This window comes from Elgaria multicarinata, chromosome 1, assembly GCF_023053635.1.
Source record: "Elgaria multicarinata webbii isolate HBS135686 ecotype San Diego chromosome 1, rElgMul1.1.pri, whole genome shotgun sequence".
Lineage (NCBI taxonomy): Eukaryota > Metazoa > Chordata > Lepidosauria > Squamata > Anguidae > Elgaria > Elgaria multicarinata.
The window spans coordinates 90,647,504-90,667,258 of NC_086171.1; the positions used below are offsets into that span (position 1 = coordinate 90,647,504).

The following is a 19,755-nucleotide window of genomic DNA, read 5'->3' on the forward strand; positions in this document are numbered from 1 at the left end:
AGTGAGAGGATTAAGCCATCCTTTCCCATGTGGGGGCTCCCAATAAAAACTGGATCCCCATTGTTTAAAAAAGAAAGAAAAGAAAAAGGTGGGGAGATGCAAGATCTCCCCCCGCATAGAGAACATTTCCATCTCCGCTTCCCCTTGTTTGTGTCTCCTGCCACCCCCCACTCAGCTTCTCATGCTCAAAGGAATGGAAGTACGATATGTGTCCTTCCCCCACCAACTCCCGTTCAAATAAGAACAAGAGCAACACATGTTTTTAGGGAAATGAATCAATAAGGGAAAGAGCCCCACCCCCATGGAGAGCAAGGAGGGGGTAGGGGAACGGGGCCCAGTAGGATGGAAAAGGACACACAGAGAGAGAGAGAGAGATTCAGAAGCAGCCAAAGGACTTTGCTTGAAACTGACAAGACACTTGGGTGAAAGTGACCAGTCTTGTATTGCTTTGAATAGCGCTCTTATGGACCTACAGACTAGTGGAAAACTATAAACTGTAAGGGTTTAAGGGAGGAAAATTTTAAAAATCATATATAATCAACGGATGAAACAATCTGATTAAAATTTGGTACACTGAAAGCCCTCCTTAAGACCTTCCACTGTGCCAATTTGGATCTCTTTATCTTTAAAAATGAGGGTGCTGCTGGCAAGGAGGGTGCATTTTCCACATGCCTTGATGCAAAGGCTCTGTTAAAAACACACACAGATCTAAAGAGTCTCTTTCCCCCCACCCACCTTCCCTCCCTCCCTCACAGTCCTGTATATATGTGGGTGAGAGTTGTTGCTGCTGCTATTTACTTGATAAAGCTGGTCCTGTTTCCCCCACAAGGAGAGAATGGGGGATTTCGGAAGCAGGAGAAGGAAAGGTTTTCAATTGGCACACCCCTCTCTTTAGTCAGCAATACCCCCCATTTGAAACCACACCCACAAAACAGCGCAATGAAATGATGTTTGAAAATACATGTTAAAGTTTGAGGGATGTGCTTCCGCATGACTGGAAGAACCAGACTTTCCGGGCACCAAAATATCTCGCTATGAGGGGCAGAAGAACCGCAATCACAGCAGGACATAGTTGACGTCATCGGAGTCCTTTGCAGGGAAAGCAGACTATAACATCCGCCTCATTTGAGTCCATTGCATAGAATTCGCTGCAGCAGCACAATATAAGGCTGGTGGGATGAAGCTATATTATATGATTTACTTGTTATAGGCCACCAACTCACAGCCACTACGGGGCTTTCCCCAAAAGCTGCAACCATAAAACGTCAGGGACTTACCCTGATTTTTTCCTTCCACCATGTGTGACCTTGCTTTGGCATTGAACTGGGGGCATTCAGGGGTGGATGGCTGCCACTGATAGGTCACTGGAAGCTGGGCAGAGGCTGATGAGCCGAATGGCCCACAGTCCTTCCTGGCATGGGGGTTTCCCAGCAATGATACCGCGGCATTTTACCAGGAAGGAGCAGCAAAGCAGCACCTTGAGGCTCCCCCTTTTCCCCTGGGGAGGTTTTGCAGCCCTTATCACTAGCCATTTTTTCTATCTGGTCTGCATTGGATGGCTGTAAGCCTCTAGGTTCAGATGGCTCGTGGCCATCCTGATAGGATTGCACTGTTAGTTGCTTAATATGATCCACCAAGTGCCAGCCAAAGCAAGAAGTTCAGAGACAGGCTTTGGTGAACCTCTGGGAAAGCAGGAAACTACGAAAACCAGTACAGGAATCTCAATTTGGCACAGGGAGGTAGCAGACCCTTAGGCTGGCATACAGAATCCAAACCAGTCAGATGAAAACCTCTGTGCCTTGGAATGCCTGCAGACTGCTATAGGGACACCAACATAATATGCCCCCATGACTCTTCCATCTTAGGAGTTGAAATAGTACACTGTGTGTCAGCAATACCCTCTAAACAATCTTCAAGGACACATTACAGTGATCTGGGCAGGCTCCTTTAAACACAAACCGGTGTACAAAGTCCTGCTGACAGCTTATTTCCTTCCTCTCCCTTCCATTTTTGTTTTGTTTTTACGTGGTGTTCTCTGTTCACGAAATCACAGTTTTCTCCCCACGCAAGCAGCCCGCCAGAGTGTCTGGCGTATAACAGCAAATTGGACAAAGGTGCCACATTTCTCCTTCACTGCATTTTAAAAAACAAACCTATTCCTGTTTTCATCACTTGTGTCTACATGAGAGTCAGCCAGCCAAAGACAAGCAAAATGTTTTCGGTGGGAATTCCAGTTGGTGGATGGTTTGGGGAAGATAAATTGACCTCATGGAACAGGGTTCCCCAACCCCCACTACATATTAGAGTATCATGGGGATTATTCAGTGTCATATTTGCAGCTGTGTATCTCACAAAATATGGCACAAAGAAGAGAAAATATATGTAAATCTCCATGTTTAGATGTCAAGGAAACCATACTAGCACGATTATTACATTGTTTTTGTTGTTTATTCATTCAGTCGCTTCCGACTCTTCGTGATTTCATGGACCAACCCAAGCCAGAGCTTTCTGTCGGCCGTTGCCACCCCTAACTCCCCCAAGGTCAAGTCTGTCACCTCCAGAATATCATCCATCCATCTTGCCCTTGGTCGGCCCCTCTTAGGTGCTTTTGACACCAAAGCTTTTTGCACTGCTAAGTCATTGCTTTTCTGTAATTAGCTGGAAGTGGAATTAAAATGGTGGTTCCACAAGGCACTCGATTATAGCAATGTCTACTCCTATGTGCTTAGAATTGCCAGACTTCTGGTGTCCCCATGAAGAAAACACTGTTACTTTTTCTTTACAATGACTCTGCAAAGGTGAGTTCCATTCCCACATTCAAGGGCAACATTCTTTGCTCAGATCTTTCTTTTTCTTTTTGTATGTTTGATATACACATTTTTCAAAAATACAATCCACTAACGTGTTCAGTTAATGTACTTCAAGTTAAAATGGACATTCAAGTGAGTCAATTGTGGACAGATAAAGAGCTAATAGCCCATTAATATAAACACCCGAACACTGACACATATGATCACGATTCCAATCCAACCATTTAATTCCGCAAAAGTAATGTCAGCCATTCAGAATATACTGATTATACTGATTATAATATTTCAACTCTCCATGAAATTTTGAATTCTAGTCTTTCCTTTCTTCCCTTCTTGGACTCTTAACTAACAGTGCAATTCCATCTATATCTGTCAAACAATAAAGCAATAGTTAAAACAGACGAAGACCCAGAAATTTAAAATAAAAGCCTGGAAGAACAAAAGATATATTTATCTGGAATCAAAAAGACAATAGAAAAGACACCAAGTGAACCTCGCTTCTCAAAGGAGTTCCAAACGTAAGGCACCACCACTAAAAAGGCCATCACTCTGGTCTTCACATACCTCAACTCCAGAGAAGGGCCTCAACCAATGACCTCAGCACATGGACAGATTGATATGGGAACAGGCATTCCTATAAGTATCCTGGTCACAACTTATGTAGAGTTTTAAAAGTCAGCACTGACATTTTGAACTGTGCTTGGAAACAATTATTTAAGCACCAGCATAATACAGTCCCAAAGTATGGTTCTGGTTAATAACCTAAAAGCCGTATTCTGAACTAACTGCAGTTTACAAGCAGTCTTCAAAAGTCATTTCACATATAATGCATTACAGTAGTCAACTCTGGATGTAACAAGAGCATGCATTACCATAGCCAGACTAAGAATGTAGAATGCTTTCCCCACGGAGGTCAGCTTCTGCTGATGAAAGGCATGAAGACTCTTCAGTCTCTGGGGATATAAGAACACCCCCATACTGCAAACCTGGTCTTTTATGGGGAGTGAAACCTCATCCAAAACAAATGAAACACTCTGTATGAGCAGAAGAACCACCTCCCCAAAACACCTCCATCCTGTGAGAACAGAGTTCATTTGTCCATCACTGATTTCAGATACCAGTTCAGCATTCCACCACCTCACCTGATTAAGGTAGGTAGAGTTTGGTGTCATCCTCAGTTTGATGATATGTCACCCCTAAAACCCAGATAACCTCCCTGTTTAATGTACATGTTGAAGAGCATGGAACAGAAGATGGAACCTTGTGGGTTTCAAAAGCATAAATGCACCATCTTCTGGAATTGCTTCCTTAACTAGGAGCAGAACCCCTGAGACAGTGCCTCCAATGTCCAACTCAGTGAAGGATACCATGGTCAGTGGTATTGAAATCATCTTGGGACCACAATACCTGATGGAATGCCTCTCTCAACAACTGAGGCCCTCCTCCGATGGAAGCTTGAGGAATGGCAACAAGGAAGAGGGCTGTCTTGGTGGAACCCCTTGAATGTAGAATGCTTTCCCCACGGAGGTCTGCCTAGCACCAACAATGTCATCTTTTTGGCACCAGGTTAAGACTTCCCTCTGCTCCCAAGCATTTGATGGCATGTGATGGGGGCTTTTAATGTCAATTGTTTTATCAGCCAAGTCCTGGTATTTTATTGTAATGTGTGTGTTTTTCTAGCTGTTTTAACTTGTTTTAAAATTTTCTATATTAAAGATTTTATATTATGTTTTTTAATATGTTGTATTTTTGGATTGCCATTTTTGTGGACTGCCCAGAGAACTTTGGCTATTAGGAAATATAGAAATGAAATTTACCGTACTTTGAACATATGATAACATGAGTCAATAAGAAATGGGAACTTTGAATATGATTCACTCAATCACTTCAATTAATTTCTTGATGAATTATGATGTCCCTTTAAACTGGTGACCTCGGAACACAATGCTCCATTGTGTTTTGCACATCCACCGAGTCAGCTGTGCTTGCATCCCGTTCACTCTGATAAATAGGAGGATTGCGTTCCCATCCACCCCTCCTTTCCCACTTGACCTTGTTAAAAGGACTTAGCATTTAATAACATAAAATATCATCACAGTAGCGCTTTCCCCTCCCCCCCCACTCCATTTGCTCAGCAGGATCAGGGTTGTTTCAATGTATTTATCTGTATCGTCAGTATTAAACTAATCAGGGAGACATGGGGGTTTCCAGAAGCTGGACATGAGAATATGCAAATTAAAAAAAGAGCTATTAATCTTTCCCCTCTGAGCTTCTTTGAAATCTTTCCCTCCATTCATTCATTCCTACTTCTCTTGGCCTGGTCTAGCAGTGCTATATAACAGAGCAAAGAGCAAGTGCCCCTGTAGAGGTCCTGGTGCAACAAGTGCACCTAGATGCACCCCTAAAATGGATTTCTATAGGACACAGAAACCCAGTCTGTAATTGGGGTGCACATCTCAAACTGGGTGAAAGTTCTTCTTCCCCACTTTGCAACTCTCTGGGAACCAGAGAAACAAGTGTCTACTGTAGCACCCCTCAAACTGGCACCCTCCAGACGTGTGGTACTACAACTCTCAGCATTGCACCAGAATGGCCAATGGCCATGATGACTGGGGAGAGTGGGGGTTGTAGCCCAACATATCTGGGATTGTAAGGTGAAGGGCAGGCTATACACTTAAATAATAAATAAATACAATAAATATAATAGTACTGAGAGCTCTTCCCATGACAGCAGGTAGATATTTGATAAAAGAGTCCCTTTGCTACTTCTCTTTTTACCCTTTGCCTGACAACCTAATTCTTAAACAAAAGCTGCAGCTCTGACCTTTTAATGGATGGCCCGTGGGAACAATTCCTGAACTGATCTATTCATCTACCGGCAGGAAGCCATGCCTGCATTCTGGACGTTCATCACAGTCCCCTTGTGGATTTTGTTCTGGAGAGGGAACACACTATCCCGGCAAAGCACACTGCTCTTTTGCAGACACCGAGAAATGCAAAGCTCAGGTTTATTTCAGGTTTCTTCCAAACAACTGAGTTTAGGAGAGAGGCTGAGCTACTGACCATGCACTGAAAACTCCTAACGTTTCAAGACCAGTGAAAATCAATTTCTGCAAATGCGCTACGAACAAAATAGATCATGCAGATTAAGTAAATGTTGCATGATTATAAACAGATTTCATTTGGCACCAGCACTTAATAGTTTGAAATGGTGCCACCTATGTTAGATCAGATGCTTTAAATAATTACAAAATAATGAAGGGGAAGGAAGGGTGGGAGTCATGGACACCGTTAAGCAGCAGTCAGTAGATGCAGTGGAAATTGAAATTAGAAATGAGCATTTGTGAGAAAGGACATGATGGCAAATGGGAGTTGCAGAGTGAAGAACCTGAGACAACCTAAGCCATAGAAAATCTCCCTCCCTCCCTCCCTCCCTGGCTCTCTGTTTTTAGCAGATGTTGCTTTCATATTGTTAAGTTTATATTTGCAGTCAAATGCACTAGAATTCTTCTTTAAATATAAAAAACTGGGATTTGGGAAATCAGATGCTTATTGCTCAAAGCCATATTCCACAATTCAGTGCAATTGCAGCCATTTGTTAAAGGAATACTGGAACTTAGCCTCACGAGTATCTGTGGGCCAGGATATTCCTGGCCAGCAGGTATCAACAAAGCAGGTGCAACCCACACATTATGGGATGTCTCCAAGCTGGGGCAGTGGGCATCCAAATGGCAGATGTGGTTCAATGTAAGCATGTGTAAGGTGATGCACGTTGGGGCAAAAAAACAAAACAACTTCAGGTATAACCTAATGGGATCTGAGCTGGCGGTGACCGAACAAGAAAGATCTTGGGATTGTGGTGGACAGCTCGATGCAAATGTCCACCCAGTGTGTGGCCGCTGTAAAGGCAGCAAACTCCATGTTAGGCATTATAAGAAAAGGAATTGAGAATAAAACGGCCAGTATCACACTGCCCTTATGCAAATCTACGGTGCGACCACACTTAGAATACTGTGTACAGTTCTGGTCACCACACCTTAAAAAGGATATTATAGGGCTGGAAAAAGTGCAGAAAGGGGCAACTAAAATGATAAAGGGGCTGGAGCATCTCCCCTATGAGGGAAGGTTACATCAACTGGGATTGTTTAGCTTGGAAAAATGGAGGCTAAATGGGGTGGGGACATGATAGAGGTGTACAAAATTATGCATGGTGTGGAGAATGTGGACAGGGAGACATTTTTCTCCCTCTCTCAGAATACTAGAACTTAGGGGCATCCCATGAAGTTGATTGGTCAAATAAACCAAAGTACTTCTTCACACAGCGCATAGTTAAATTATAGAACTCACTACCACAGGATGCAGTGATGGCCACCAATTTGGATGGCTTTAAAAGGGGGTTGGATAAATTCCTGGAGGCGAAGGCTATTAATGGCTACTAGCCGTGGGCTGGACAGGGAATGGGGCGGACCCATTTCTCCCTTCCCCCCTCATGGTAAATAATTTTAAAAATGGGGGAGAAGAGAGGAAAGGGGTCGTTCCTCCCCCCGTTTTTAAGATTTTATTATATAAATTTTATAATAGAAATTTTAAAAAATCAGGGGTGGGGGTAAGGAATGGGCAGCCACAGGGAGGTCAGAGGGAGGAGAGGTGGTTAGGGTGCCCTCTCCTCATCCTCCTCTGGCTGCCTCATTCCTTCCACCTCGTTCCTTTCCCCCTCAGTGCGGGGAAAGTTTGCACTTGCATTCCGTCCCGTGCAGATGCTGGGCAGGAATGCAAGTGCGGGAGCAAGGTGCCTTACAGCGCCAAAGCGCCACTATCAAAATGGGGGCCAGGTAGCCAAAATCTGATTAGGTATGTAACACATCATGTTCACCAAGTTATCCTGACTGGCTGGGATCTTTTGCTGAAGTAATACTTTCAAGTTCAAAACAGTGGTGCTGATTGAGATAAGATTGGTAGTATAAAGCAAGGCAGGAAAGAGTAGAGATTTTTCAGTAACCTTTCACTGCTCAAAAAGGAACTTTCAGTTTGAAAATCAAAAGCCACAAAAATTCAAGTTGCTGCATAGCTAGCAAATGATAGAGAAAAGTGAGTTATGCTGGAAAGAAGAGGGAACTATAGGTGCATGAACGCTGTTTTGTTTTGAGGAACTAATGTGATTTTGCAGACCAGCACCACCTTCTTTGTAGATAAATAGGGATAAACAAAAATGCTACAAGCCTTTACTGCTTTTATGTCACAAGTGAACAGACCCAGCTGCTGGCTGCCTCTGGAACTTCCTTCTTGCTGTTCATGGAAGCGGAAAGTAGGCGGTACATATAACGTTAAAAAGAAAGAAAGAAAGAAAGCAACAATCATGGCACAGTCCAAATAGAGTGTGATTGTGTCTACTTTAGCTTCTTTGAGACCCATTGAAGAGGGGCAGCAGAAATGGTCTGAGATGAGTTGGCACATTGGCAGCAGTGGGGAAAAGTTGAGGTATTGTGTCGTTTGGTAGCTTGGATAATGGAAGAGGAGGGATAATATTTGTGGGTTTGTGGCAATACAGTAGATTATTAACTAAGACCAACAAGTGTTTAGTGATTGCTTCTTTAGTGTTATCCTTGGATGTTGAAGCAACCATTATTCTCAGCAGCTTCTGTCTTCCACACTTCCTGGCCAAAGTGACTTGTTTCCAATTAACCTCAGTGCTGCTATTCTTTGTCATTGTCAAGCCCAGCTGTCAAGCATCATGTAAGGAAATTAACTTTGGACTGATCCCCCAAAAGGCTGTATTAACACTTCTGATTCAGCTGCCGGATTCAGCAGCTTCCTCTTGTGTTCGCAGACATCCTGGCTGAGTAGAAGTATCTGTGGAATATGTAGGGAAGCCAAGGCAAAAGGACAGCCATAGCAACCCACCTGCAGAGAGCATCCAGTAGACATTAGAAGATGGAGGACTAGTTTTATAGAATCTGAGTTAGAGCACAGTGTGCCCTGTATGGGACTCAAATCCTTTACCTGTTCCCCAGGGACACTCTACATTCCTAGCACTCATCAAATCCAGTACTTTCTACCATCTCATATAGTCAGATTTCCTAGATCCTTCTCCTTGAATTATTATTATTATTTATTTATATAGCACATAAGCCGAGAGTGTTTCATCCTTTCAGCTTAGCATTTCTATGCCGCTTGCTACATATCTTGCATACAAGATTTACTTTCTTCAAAATTTCAGTTTTATTATTCATGTCAGACCTTACCCCAGTAGCTGACACGGGTTCTGAGTCAGACGGGAAAGCCGTACAGTCAGGCCCAGCCGTGGGAAGCCACTCACCTGAGAGTCCAGTTCTACTAGGCCTCCCACTGGCCTATGAACCAGAAGGGGTGAGATGAAGGACATTGATAACAGCCGATCTTCTACAGCTGGGAGGCCTGACCTTGATGGAGGCCCCTGCTTCTTGACCAGAGACATCTTCTATGGGAACAGGGCAGCAGCAGCAGCAGGTCTCTGCAGGAGAGGGAAGTTGTTGGGCTTTTTGGGGTGGGGTGGGGAGGTCTCCTTTGGTGTGGCATCATTTAAAGAGGGCCAAGCAGAGGTGCCTGGTGAGGCCCAGCAACCGCCTGAGAGCCAGGTTTCCCTGCAGGACTGAATGTCCAATAGTGATCTCTGTATTTAAACCAGTGTTACCAGCAGTAGACTTTGCTGGAAGCAATGCATTAGTAACCAGGGAAGCTTCCTGGTTTTACTGGAAGTGTGAACTTATTTTGGATTTACTTTGTGTGCTGAACCATGGGCTGGTTGAGTTTTTTCCACTGTGATGCTCATCAACTAGTTCTTGTCAGGGATATACATTGTAATCTGTTAACTATGGATCTTTATTGGGACTGTAAAGGCTTATAGCTAATTACTGGAGTTACTTCAATAAAAAGTTTTACGTGACTTATGCCTTAGCTCTGGGAACTCAGGTTTCAACCATTATTTTTAATCAAATTTCCGGCCCTTATTGCATCTGAATACCAGCTGTAGGGGAAGAATACCTATTTCCCTCATGTCCTGCTTGTGGACTTCCCACAGGCATCTGGGGGGCATTCTTGACATCGCTTCTGCCCCAGGGTGTCTCTGAGTCCACACTGTGTCAGTTTGATGACTCAGCTGCAGATTCAGGGGTGGAGATGTGCAGCTGAAAAGTCAGGGACTTACCCTGATTTTTCCAACCAAAGCGAGGTCAGCTCAGCTCTTCTGCCAGCCTGTCGTCTCTTGGAGCCACTCTGGGGGAGTTCCCTGGCAGAAGGCGACCTCCTATTGGCCACCGGAAGCCTCAGAAGGGGTAAGGGTGGGCCCAGTGAGCCTAGTGGCCGCCGGAAAGCTCGTGCTGCCTGCCCTTGTTAGAATAACTTGCCGCCACTGCGCACCAGGGATAACATGGGGTTTGGCAGCAGAGCGGTGCCAACCCGGCTTCGTGAAGACAGCCCCCTGTTTGGTCACTAGGGCTGTGCTCTGCTTCTCTTTGGGTCGGAGAAGCAATAGCGAGGCAGCCTGATTCTCCTCCGGAAAAGGCGGAGGAGAAGCAAGTCAGGGGGGGGGCTGCGGACTGAGGCGAAGAGGATCACCTCAATCCGGAGCTCCGGACACAGGTAAGTGCGGCGGGAGGGGAACTCATCTGGCGCTGGTGCTGCCGCAATCCCTGTGGCGATGCCGATGGTGCCAGGTAAGGGGGCAGGGAGGAGGGAGGCTTACCTGTGTCCATCGCAGTCTGTTGCAGGCTTCAATTGAGGCCCTGGTTGAAGCCGGAAGTGAAGGCCAGGGCCTCTTCCGGCTTCAAGCCGGGGCCTCAATTGAAGCCCACGACAACGGACACAGGTAAGGGGTTGAAGGGGTTGGCTTATCTGGCGGCAGTGCCATCCATGTGGCAACGGCGGCAGAGCCGGATCTTACTCCACGGAGTGGGGGACGGGCGGATAGGCCCGAAGAGGATTGGGCCCGATCCGGAAGTTCTGGATCTAGCCACGAAGCGGATCGGGAGTCCGTGCACAGCCCTATTGGTCACTGTGGGAAACAGGATGCAGGACTGATGATAGGCCTTTGGTTTGACCCAGCAGGCATCGCCTCATGCCCATAACTTTCAGTTAGAAGGAAATAACATCCATCTGCCAGCTCAGCGTGGGCACCTGTGTCGAAAGGTACCTCCCCCCTCCATGTGTCTTCTACAAACAAAACTTCCGATAAAGCACAGAATGTGCTAAAGAGTGCAGAAGTCACCACCCTCAAAACTGTAGCTTTTATTTCATCTTTTCCCCCACCCTTCAGTTCTCCGGCTGTTAGAGCAGTGAAGATTGGCTTAAACATGCTGACAATGCCTAGAGAATGCTGAGATGCTAGAAAGTAGGTTGAATGTGATATCCAGGGGAGTTTCAGTGCTCTCCCAATGAATAGAAATTGCATAATAAATTGTGCAAAATAAGCAAAAATTACGCATACATGTTTCATCTGTACAATTTATACAAAACACAGTAGTTTTTTGTGTGTTTTTTACAAAGCACTCACAACCCTGGATGTATAGTACTGCATATGTGTGCACAGATATGTCAGTAGATACATGGTTGCATTTACGGCACTGCCCGTCCATGCAATTCCAAATCCCTTGGCATCCGCTTTCTCATCTCTTCTAGAAATGTTGGCATTCTGCCCACTGTCTATCCTTTCCCACTCGAACCAGACACTGTTTCTGAGCAGCAGCCACTAATTGTTTTGTCTCTAGTGGGCTGCTGCAAAAGCAAGGAAACGACCCTGCCAGCCACAGAACAATAAACTGCACACATGGTCCAGAGAGCACTGGCGGCAATGTTATGAGGAAGAGACCAAATGGACTGAGGCTCTACTGTCTAATTAAAGCCTCGGCTGCCAATAACACAACTTTGTAACGCTGAGAATGGATGATCACAGGCTGAGGGTCGAGTGGAGACAATTATATTCACCTTGCTAGTGGGGCAGGGTTTTAAAAATAGACATAAAGGCCTTCTCTGGGCTGGCAAAGTAAAAACGGAAAGGAGGAAAAGGCGGGGGTGGGGTGGGGAGGGAAGCAGAGCGAGGCCTGGAGAGTGAGCGACAACCACTCAACAGTTAACCGCAGACTCAGCCTTATCTGAGGGCTAATAAACTGAGACTCAATCTAGACAAGACGGAGGTACTGTTAGCTGTTCATCTGTCCGGCGAGGTGATGTTTGCCCTGTCCTGGACGGGGTTGCACTCCCCCTAAAGGATCGGGTCCATAGTTTGGGGGTGCTCTTGGATCCAGAACTGTCACTTGAGGCACAGGTGGACTCAGTGGCAAAGAGCACCTTTTATCACTTTAGGCTGATATACCAACTGCACCCTTATCTGGACAGAGATAGCCTAGCTACAGTTATCCATGCTCTGATAACCTCTCGTTTGGATTACTGCAATGTGTTATACGTGGGGCTGCCTTTGAAAACGGTCCAGAAACTTCAACTGGTACAAAACAGGGCAGCCTGTTTACTAACAGGGACTGGCCGGCGAGATCACATCACACCAGTCCTTTCCCAGTTTCATTGGCTGCCAGTCCAGGTCCGGGCCCGATTCAAAGTGCTGGTATTAACATTTAAAGCCCTAAATGGCTTGGGGCCAGGCTATCTGAAGAAATGCCTCCTCCCATATGTACCTGCCTGGTCATCCTCAGGGGTCCTTCTCTGCGAGCCCCTGCCAAAGGAAGTGAGGCAGGTGGCCACCAGGAGCAGGGCCTTCTCTGCTGTGGCACCCCAGCTGTGGAATGAGCTCCCTAAGGAGGTTCGCTTGGCACCTACATTATATGCCTTTAGATGCCAGGTGAAGACCTTTTTATTCTCCCAGTATTTTAACTGTCTATAAATAAATTTTAACTCGGTGTTTTAAATTTGTAATTTTGCATTGCTGCTGTTTTTTATCTGGTTGAGCTTTTATATTGTATTTTATATTATGGTTTTAAACTGTTGTTTTATACTTTGAAAGTTTTTAATTTTTGTGAACCGCCCAGAGAGCCCTGGCTATTGGGCGGTATAGAAATGTAATAAATAAATAAATAAATAAATAAATAAATAAATAAAAAGTGCACCTATGTAGATTCTTCCTGTTAGAGAAATCCATAGAAGCGGATGGGGGGGGGGAGAGGTGGCTTTCGAGTGCCCTTGATGGACAGTGACTGCCCTGTGATGGATTCCACTTTTTATGTTGCATCTACATTCTCTACTGGCCCCCATTTTTGCTGTGCATTGTTGGATTTGGCACTGACAGGCCCAGCTGGCCTCTTCTTCTCAGAACTATCTTTCACTCTGGCTTCCACTGCCACAGTTCCACTTACACAAGGGAACATGATGGGCCTGGTCCGAGGTTCCTTGACACTTCGGAGCTGAAGGTGCAGAAGGACAGAAGACGGCCTCAAGAGAGCAGGGGGGGAGGGTCTGTGACCTGCTCCACATTTTAATTCAGTGGCACAATCTGGATTGTTTCTGTCTGTCGTGGCTCCGGTAGGCAGAGTTGCCTGTTTATTTCCAAGCACGGTCACAAGCAGATCCAGACGGAGCAAGTTCCAAACGCTACTTCAGCAACCGATAAGGCTGAGTCTGCGGTTAACTGTTGAGTGGTTGTAGCTCAGTCTGTGTCATTAGCTCCACTTCCCAGCAGAAGAATTTTCCTGGCTAAAGGACCTCACCCATTTCAGCAGCTGTTGTCTCCTACAGTGTGGAGGAAATGGTGGCTCTGTTGTAGCTTCTGGGCTGCAATCTTCAGAGGCACAGGGCAGCCATGTGACATCCTCAGGCTGGCAAAAATGGTGCCTTCTTGTGCCAGAGATCCTGAAGCAGGTGGGGCCGTGCTGGCTGGCTCAGAGGGTAATGCCATCTCACCCTTTGTTTCCCCTCCCTCCCCAAGTTGATAGTCTTGATTCATGCTCCACATAGGTGTTGGCAATGTAGCTGATTTCTTTTCAAGGCTAAACAATCAGAGCCCGTAACACAGGCTTGCACTTGCACAGGCTTTTTTCCTACTGCAAGGGACAAGCAGCAGTGGGGCATCTGGATCTTGGGGCCATTCTTAAGGGGGACATGTACAATTAATGCACTATTTCAGAATACAACACATCACTGCAAACAGAAAAGGGATAGTTTATTGCAAGTGACGACTTTGTTCAGAGTAGTATCAGGACAAATCACACTCCTTCCATTCTTTGCACTGGAAATGGCATAGCTACAACCACTCAACATTCCCCCACCCCCACAGGGCAAACTGTCATCTTGGCCCTGTGGGGAAGAAGAAAGAGCAAGGGGACAGGAGCAGGCAGAAGAAACATCATGGCCTGCTCCTGTTGGACTCTCTCTCCTCCCTCCCCCCCTCCCTCCTGAACTCCTGTTCCTTGTGTGTCATGTCTTTATTAGACTGTAAGCCTGAGGGCAGGGACTGTCTTTTTTACTAAGTGTAAGCCGCTCCGAGAGCCTTTTTTGGCTGAGGAGCGGGGTATAAATATGACAAATAAATAAATAAATAAATAGTGTATCTACTTGTGTCTGTGTTGTCTAAAGAAGACGTTGCTTGTGCTGGGTGATTATGTGTTGCCCCCACCAAGGGGTTCAGTGTCTTTGTGGGAGATCAAGAGCATTTCTACTTGAGGCTTTTATTGCACGAATGTGATTGGACACTTTGGGAGGTTTGCAAGTCCTTTACACGATGTCATCAACCTCCAGAGAATCTCCCATGCATTTTGACCTTTATCCTGCTTTTAAAAAGATCAGAGGCAATGCAGCAAAGAGGGTTAATCCAATATATTGTCAGTGTGGAGTGATGGAATTGTGCTAAATGGCAGCGCCATCTAGTGGCTGTATAAGGAAACATGTCTCCGAATCAAAGCACTGTGTCTGGCTGTGTAAATGAGCCAATTTTAATCCAGCAAAAATCCATAAACAAAAGCCTGGGTAAGTTATAGGATAAAAAGCCTGGTGTAACGGCAGCCCAAGTTAGTATTCTACACCTGTCCAGTGATTCATTCAGTCTTCAAATCACCATTTTGAGGCAGGATCTAAACTGCAAACCAGATCTGGTCAGATTTTTGGACTTTTCTGTTCCACCCACCCCTATGCTTTTAGTGCCAGTTAACCTGATGAAGAGTTCTGAAGAATTCAAAATCTTGCACACTTTTGTAGCATTTTGTTTGGGCCTAATAAAGGTATTCCCCAACTGCGGATTTGGGGTGGAGGTGGGGGTTCCTCATGGACCAACACAACTATCATTGTTTAAGATTTTTATGTGCTTTGGAAAATCACTGAGAAATTTTATGTCCTCCAGATTTTATGGCTTTTCTTTCAAAAACCTCCTTTGTGGATACTGTACTAAAAGGCTGTCTTTTGAAGTGCCATTAAAGGCGGCGAGTTTGCTGTTTTCATCCAGTTTGATCTAGTATCCTGACTGGGCATCCAGCATACTAAATATACTTGCTGCAGCCAGTGTGGGTAGACTGTAATGTTCTTGCATTGTTGCTGTGTTAAGGCCCCGGGGCTCTACGCGTATCAATACAGCACTTGTGCTCTTCTAGCCTACCTCAGTCATTGATATACCATTGTTCTGGAGGCACTTCAAGCTTTTCAGTTATGCCTAAATCTTCATGCAGTGAAGTCCCTTCATAGAATCATAGAATAGCAGAGCCATCCCTGACAGATGGTTGTCCAGCTGCCTCTTGAAGGCCTCTAGTGTGGGAGAGGCCACAACCTCCCTAGGTCACTGATTCCATTGTCGTACTGCTCTAACAGTCAGGAAGTTTTTCCTGATGTCCAGCTGGAATCTGGCTTCCTTTAACTTGAGCCCGTTATTCCGTGTCCTGCACTCTGGGAGGATCGAGAAGAGATCCTGGCCCTCCTCTGTGTGACAACCTTTTAAGTATTTGAAGAGTGCTCTCATGTCTCCCCCCAATCTTCTCTTCTCCAGGCTAAACATGCCCAGTTCTTTCAGTCTCTCTTCATAGGGCTTTGTTTCCAGACCCCTGATCATCCTGGTTGCCCTCCTCTGAACACGCTCCAGCTTGTCTGTGTCCTTGAATTGTGGAGCCCAGAACTGGACGCAATACTCTAGACGAGGCCTAACCAGGGCTGAATAGAGGGAAACCAGTACCTCACACGATTTGGAAGCTATACTTCTATTAATGCAGCCCAAAATAGCATTTGCCTTCATTAGTAGCCATCCCTGTAAGGCATTTGCAACCAGCTTGATCTTTGAGCCTCGTCCCCACACACATATTGGCCCTGTTCAGAAGACACCTTAAACCATAGTGGTTAAGGTTTTTTTTTGTTAACAACAACAACAAAAGCCTTAACCACCCTCGTTACAGTCTTAACCACCATGGTTTAAGGTGTCTTCTGAACAGGGCCATTATCTTTCCTCTCTCATCTCACACTATTGCCCCGCTTGTGCTCTTCGCTCCACTGATGCCATGTTCCTCACCTGCCCAAGGGTCTCTACCTCCCTTGCTCGGCTTCGTCCATTCTCTTCTGCTGCCCCTTACGCCTGGAACGCTCTTCCAGAACATTTGAGAACTACAAGTTCAATCTCAGCTTTTAAAGCTCAGCTAAAAACTTTTCTTTTTCCTAAAGCTTTTAAAACTTGATTTTGCTCTGACTTTTATACTCCCTGTTTGGTGCACTCTCTTCCCCTCCTTATTGTTTTATTATGATTTTATTAGAATGTAAGCCTATGCGGCAGGGTCTTGCTATTTATTGTTTTACTCTGTACAGCACCATGTACATTGATGGTGCTATATAAATAAATAAAAAATAAAAAATAAATAATAATGCCCTGAAGCAAGTCAGGAAGCGCCTTTTTCATGTTTCCAGTATTGGAGAGGGGCCCTGAGATAAGATAACCTATCATCATCATCATCATCATCATCATCATCATTATCATCACACCTTTTCTGCTGGTGAAGACTCCAGATAAACATGTGCAGAGCGCCTTTCACTGAGCATTTATTAACCACAACACAAAGAATCCAAAATGTGGGGAGGGGGGTATTTGTGCCTATTGAATGGGGGGAGAGGAGGAAATACTGCACTAGCAGTAGAGCTCTGAGAAGCAGTCTCAGGAATGGTGTTGATAAAGAAACATGCAAAAGAAGGAATCATAAACTTAAGGCCGAAATCTTATACACACTTACCAGGCTCCACTAAACTCAGTAGGATTTATTTTCAGATGAACATGCACAGGCTGGGGTGTAGCAGCAGAAGGGGAAAGAGGAAGAAAAGGTGCTGGGACAATGGAGAAACACAAAATTGGTTGTTTATTTGTGATGTTTATATCCTGTCTTTCCTCCAGGGAGCCCAAGGTGGCTCACATGATCCTCCTCTCCATTTTATCCTCACAACAACCCTGTAAGGTTGAGAGAGCATGTCTGGCCCAAAGTCACTCAGTGAGCTTCATGGTTGAGTGGGGACTGGAACCTGGTTTCTCCAGTCCTAGTCCAATGTTGTAACCACTACACCACACTGGCTGGTTCTCTTTTGCTTCTCTTGGGCAGACAGTGAAGCTGGACTGCATTCTTGCAAGTGGGTGCAACAACTAGTCTGAGCGTGGGTGGGTAAGCGGGCAAGCAGTTGGGGATCGGGGCGCACTTTTCATTCATTAGCTCCGCCTCTGGAAGCCAGGAAGATAGTAGTCAGAAAGACACACGCAGCGGGAAGGAGGGAAATCACAGCTTTCCATTCTTCTCCTCTGTTGGTGCTGCCTGCCAAGAGACCATCCCCTACTGGCTACACACCCTCCCCCCATTCCTCCTGCCTCACAAACCTCCACTTCTTTCACCGTGATCTGGTAGGCGGATTTGCGCACCCTTGTACGTGGCAAAGGCGCATAGATCATGGGCAAGAAAAGTGGAACAAACGAGACATGTGGCAACTCTGGGTTCCTTGCTGATACCTGTGCCACAGTTCGTTCTGAGCTCTGCATGGGGAGGCAAACAAACCATGTGGGCTCAAACAATCCCCCAAAGCAAAAGCCTTTGTGTAGCTGCCGATGCAACGGAGGTGGAGTTTCTGACCAGTGGTGGCCCAGTTGCAAGCATGTGCTCTCTCACTGCTGTTGACATAGGCACAGCACAGAGGTATTGGGCCATTGCTGAAGTCCTGGGGCAAGTTGATCAAGATAGATGCTCTGCCAGCCTTTAATATAGCTGATTGAATAAATATGCCACGCCCTCATAGGAGTCCTAATACAGGCTTGCACGGGATATCTCCTAGACTAAAGGAAGATGTGGGTGGGTGGGTGGGGGATCTAGGAACTGGGAAGCGGGGGACAGTTCACAGTTAATCACTATGCCTGAATACAATACACTGATGTTTGGCATAACTCAAGAACCTGTGTACTGGCAGCGATCTCCATTTGGAACCTCAGATCCTGATTCCTCCCCATTTTTACCTGCTCATACATTACTTCATCTCATTGTCCTCTGCCCAGCAGTACTCCTACCTTCTGGGATTTGCAACAACCCTTCATCACTCTGAGTTCATTGAACACATAAGCAGAGGTGTCACTTTCCTGGATGATGGCCGAAAACAAACCAGACAGTGCCAGTGGAAATCCATATTGCTTATTATCACAGTACCAAACAGGTGAGAATACAGAGGGATGTCAGGACAAACAATATTTGCATTTGACAAGTTAAATGATTTGTGTCACAGGGAAGAAGAAGGTGCAGCCATTTGACTGGTAGTTTTTATTTCAAAAGGGAGAAGTGCTTACTGTCTTTCCTGTAGTAGAGGATCTCCAGCTTACACTCCTCCGACCCAAGCAGTGCCTGCCCCAACTGTGCCATGGAGTTGTGCGTAGTGTCAGGCCCCGTGAGGAAGTCACAGGAGCAGGGACGCTGCATCACCTCCACCCGGGAGTAGCCAAACATCTCGCAGAAGCCATCATTGCAATAAATGATGGCACAGTTCTCCATCTGGGCATTGGCAATGAGGAACTTGCGGTCTGGTGGGAGAAAGAAACGCCAAAGGTTACCAGGAAGCCATTGACTGGACCAGTACAAGACAGGCGGAAGGAGCGGGTGGCTATTTATGCCAACCCTGGTCCTAGAACGGCGCATGTACAAGCCGCAGTTTATGAAGAGCATGACCCGGGTTGTTGGACAGGTGTTAATAAGGATTCTATAAAGACAGAAACGGTAGCTCTAAGCACCAATTCCCCCCCACTCCCCACCTTCCTGTGCCCATCTTCTCATTTTATCACCCAGACTTCTATATATACATTATGGCGGTGCAGTCTTGGTTGGACCAGGTTTATTATTTATTGCGGGAGTCACTCTGCAGGTAAAATTGCAGGGGTTAGTTTCCAGGGATGGGGTGTATGAGCCATGTTCAGGGCCAGAGAGGTAACCCAAGGCAAAACAGTCTTTGGGCTCTCCTCCTGTACACAGCCCCCCAAATGTGCTCCACAGATAACGCAGCATATTTAAATACACAGAATATCAGCATAATAAATGTATTGTATAGTTTAGGATGCAGTATTCAACCATGCTACATATTGCTAAGCACCAGTGCCACTTCACTAGACAGGAAAACCTACTTCAATGAAATGCAAAAGGAATATCTTACAATATCAGTCTTTTAGCTGTCAAAAGGGCACGGAGAATCCACTTGTGCTGTGTGTTAACTTCCAGAAAGTAGGTAGATAATTTAAATGGACATCTATGTCAGTAATTATTAAAGAGTGTTCCAATACAAAGTTTATTTGTACAATAGCCTCCTCCCAAAAGAGGAGGAGGCTATTGGGCATTGCCAAAACATGATTAAAAGACGTATTAGCTGTATTACACCTTCCTCAATTCACTGACTTAAACAAACTCTTATTAAGGGTTCTGGCATCCAATAGACACTAAACAAGAGTTTTACTCAATAAGACATAACTTGAGATTCAAAGACCCTTCAGATAATA

The 19,755-nt window shown here is 45.5% G+C and overlaps 1 protein-coding gene across 1 annotated transcript in view; it reads right to left on the reverse strand.

Annotated features, from left to right (window-relative positions):
• The window catches only part of KCNH6 (potassium voltage-gated channel subfamily H member 6), a 119,174-nt gene that overhangs the window by 71,192 nt on the left and 28,227 nt on the right, over positions 1-19,755 (reverse strand). The window contains exon 2 of the mRNA XM_063132091.1: positions 18,562-18,792. Coding sequence (XP_062988161.1) covers positions 18,562-18,792 — 231 coding nt within the window. The remainder of the gene's footprint in view (positions 1-18,561; positions 18,793-19,755) is intronic.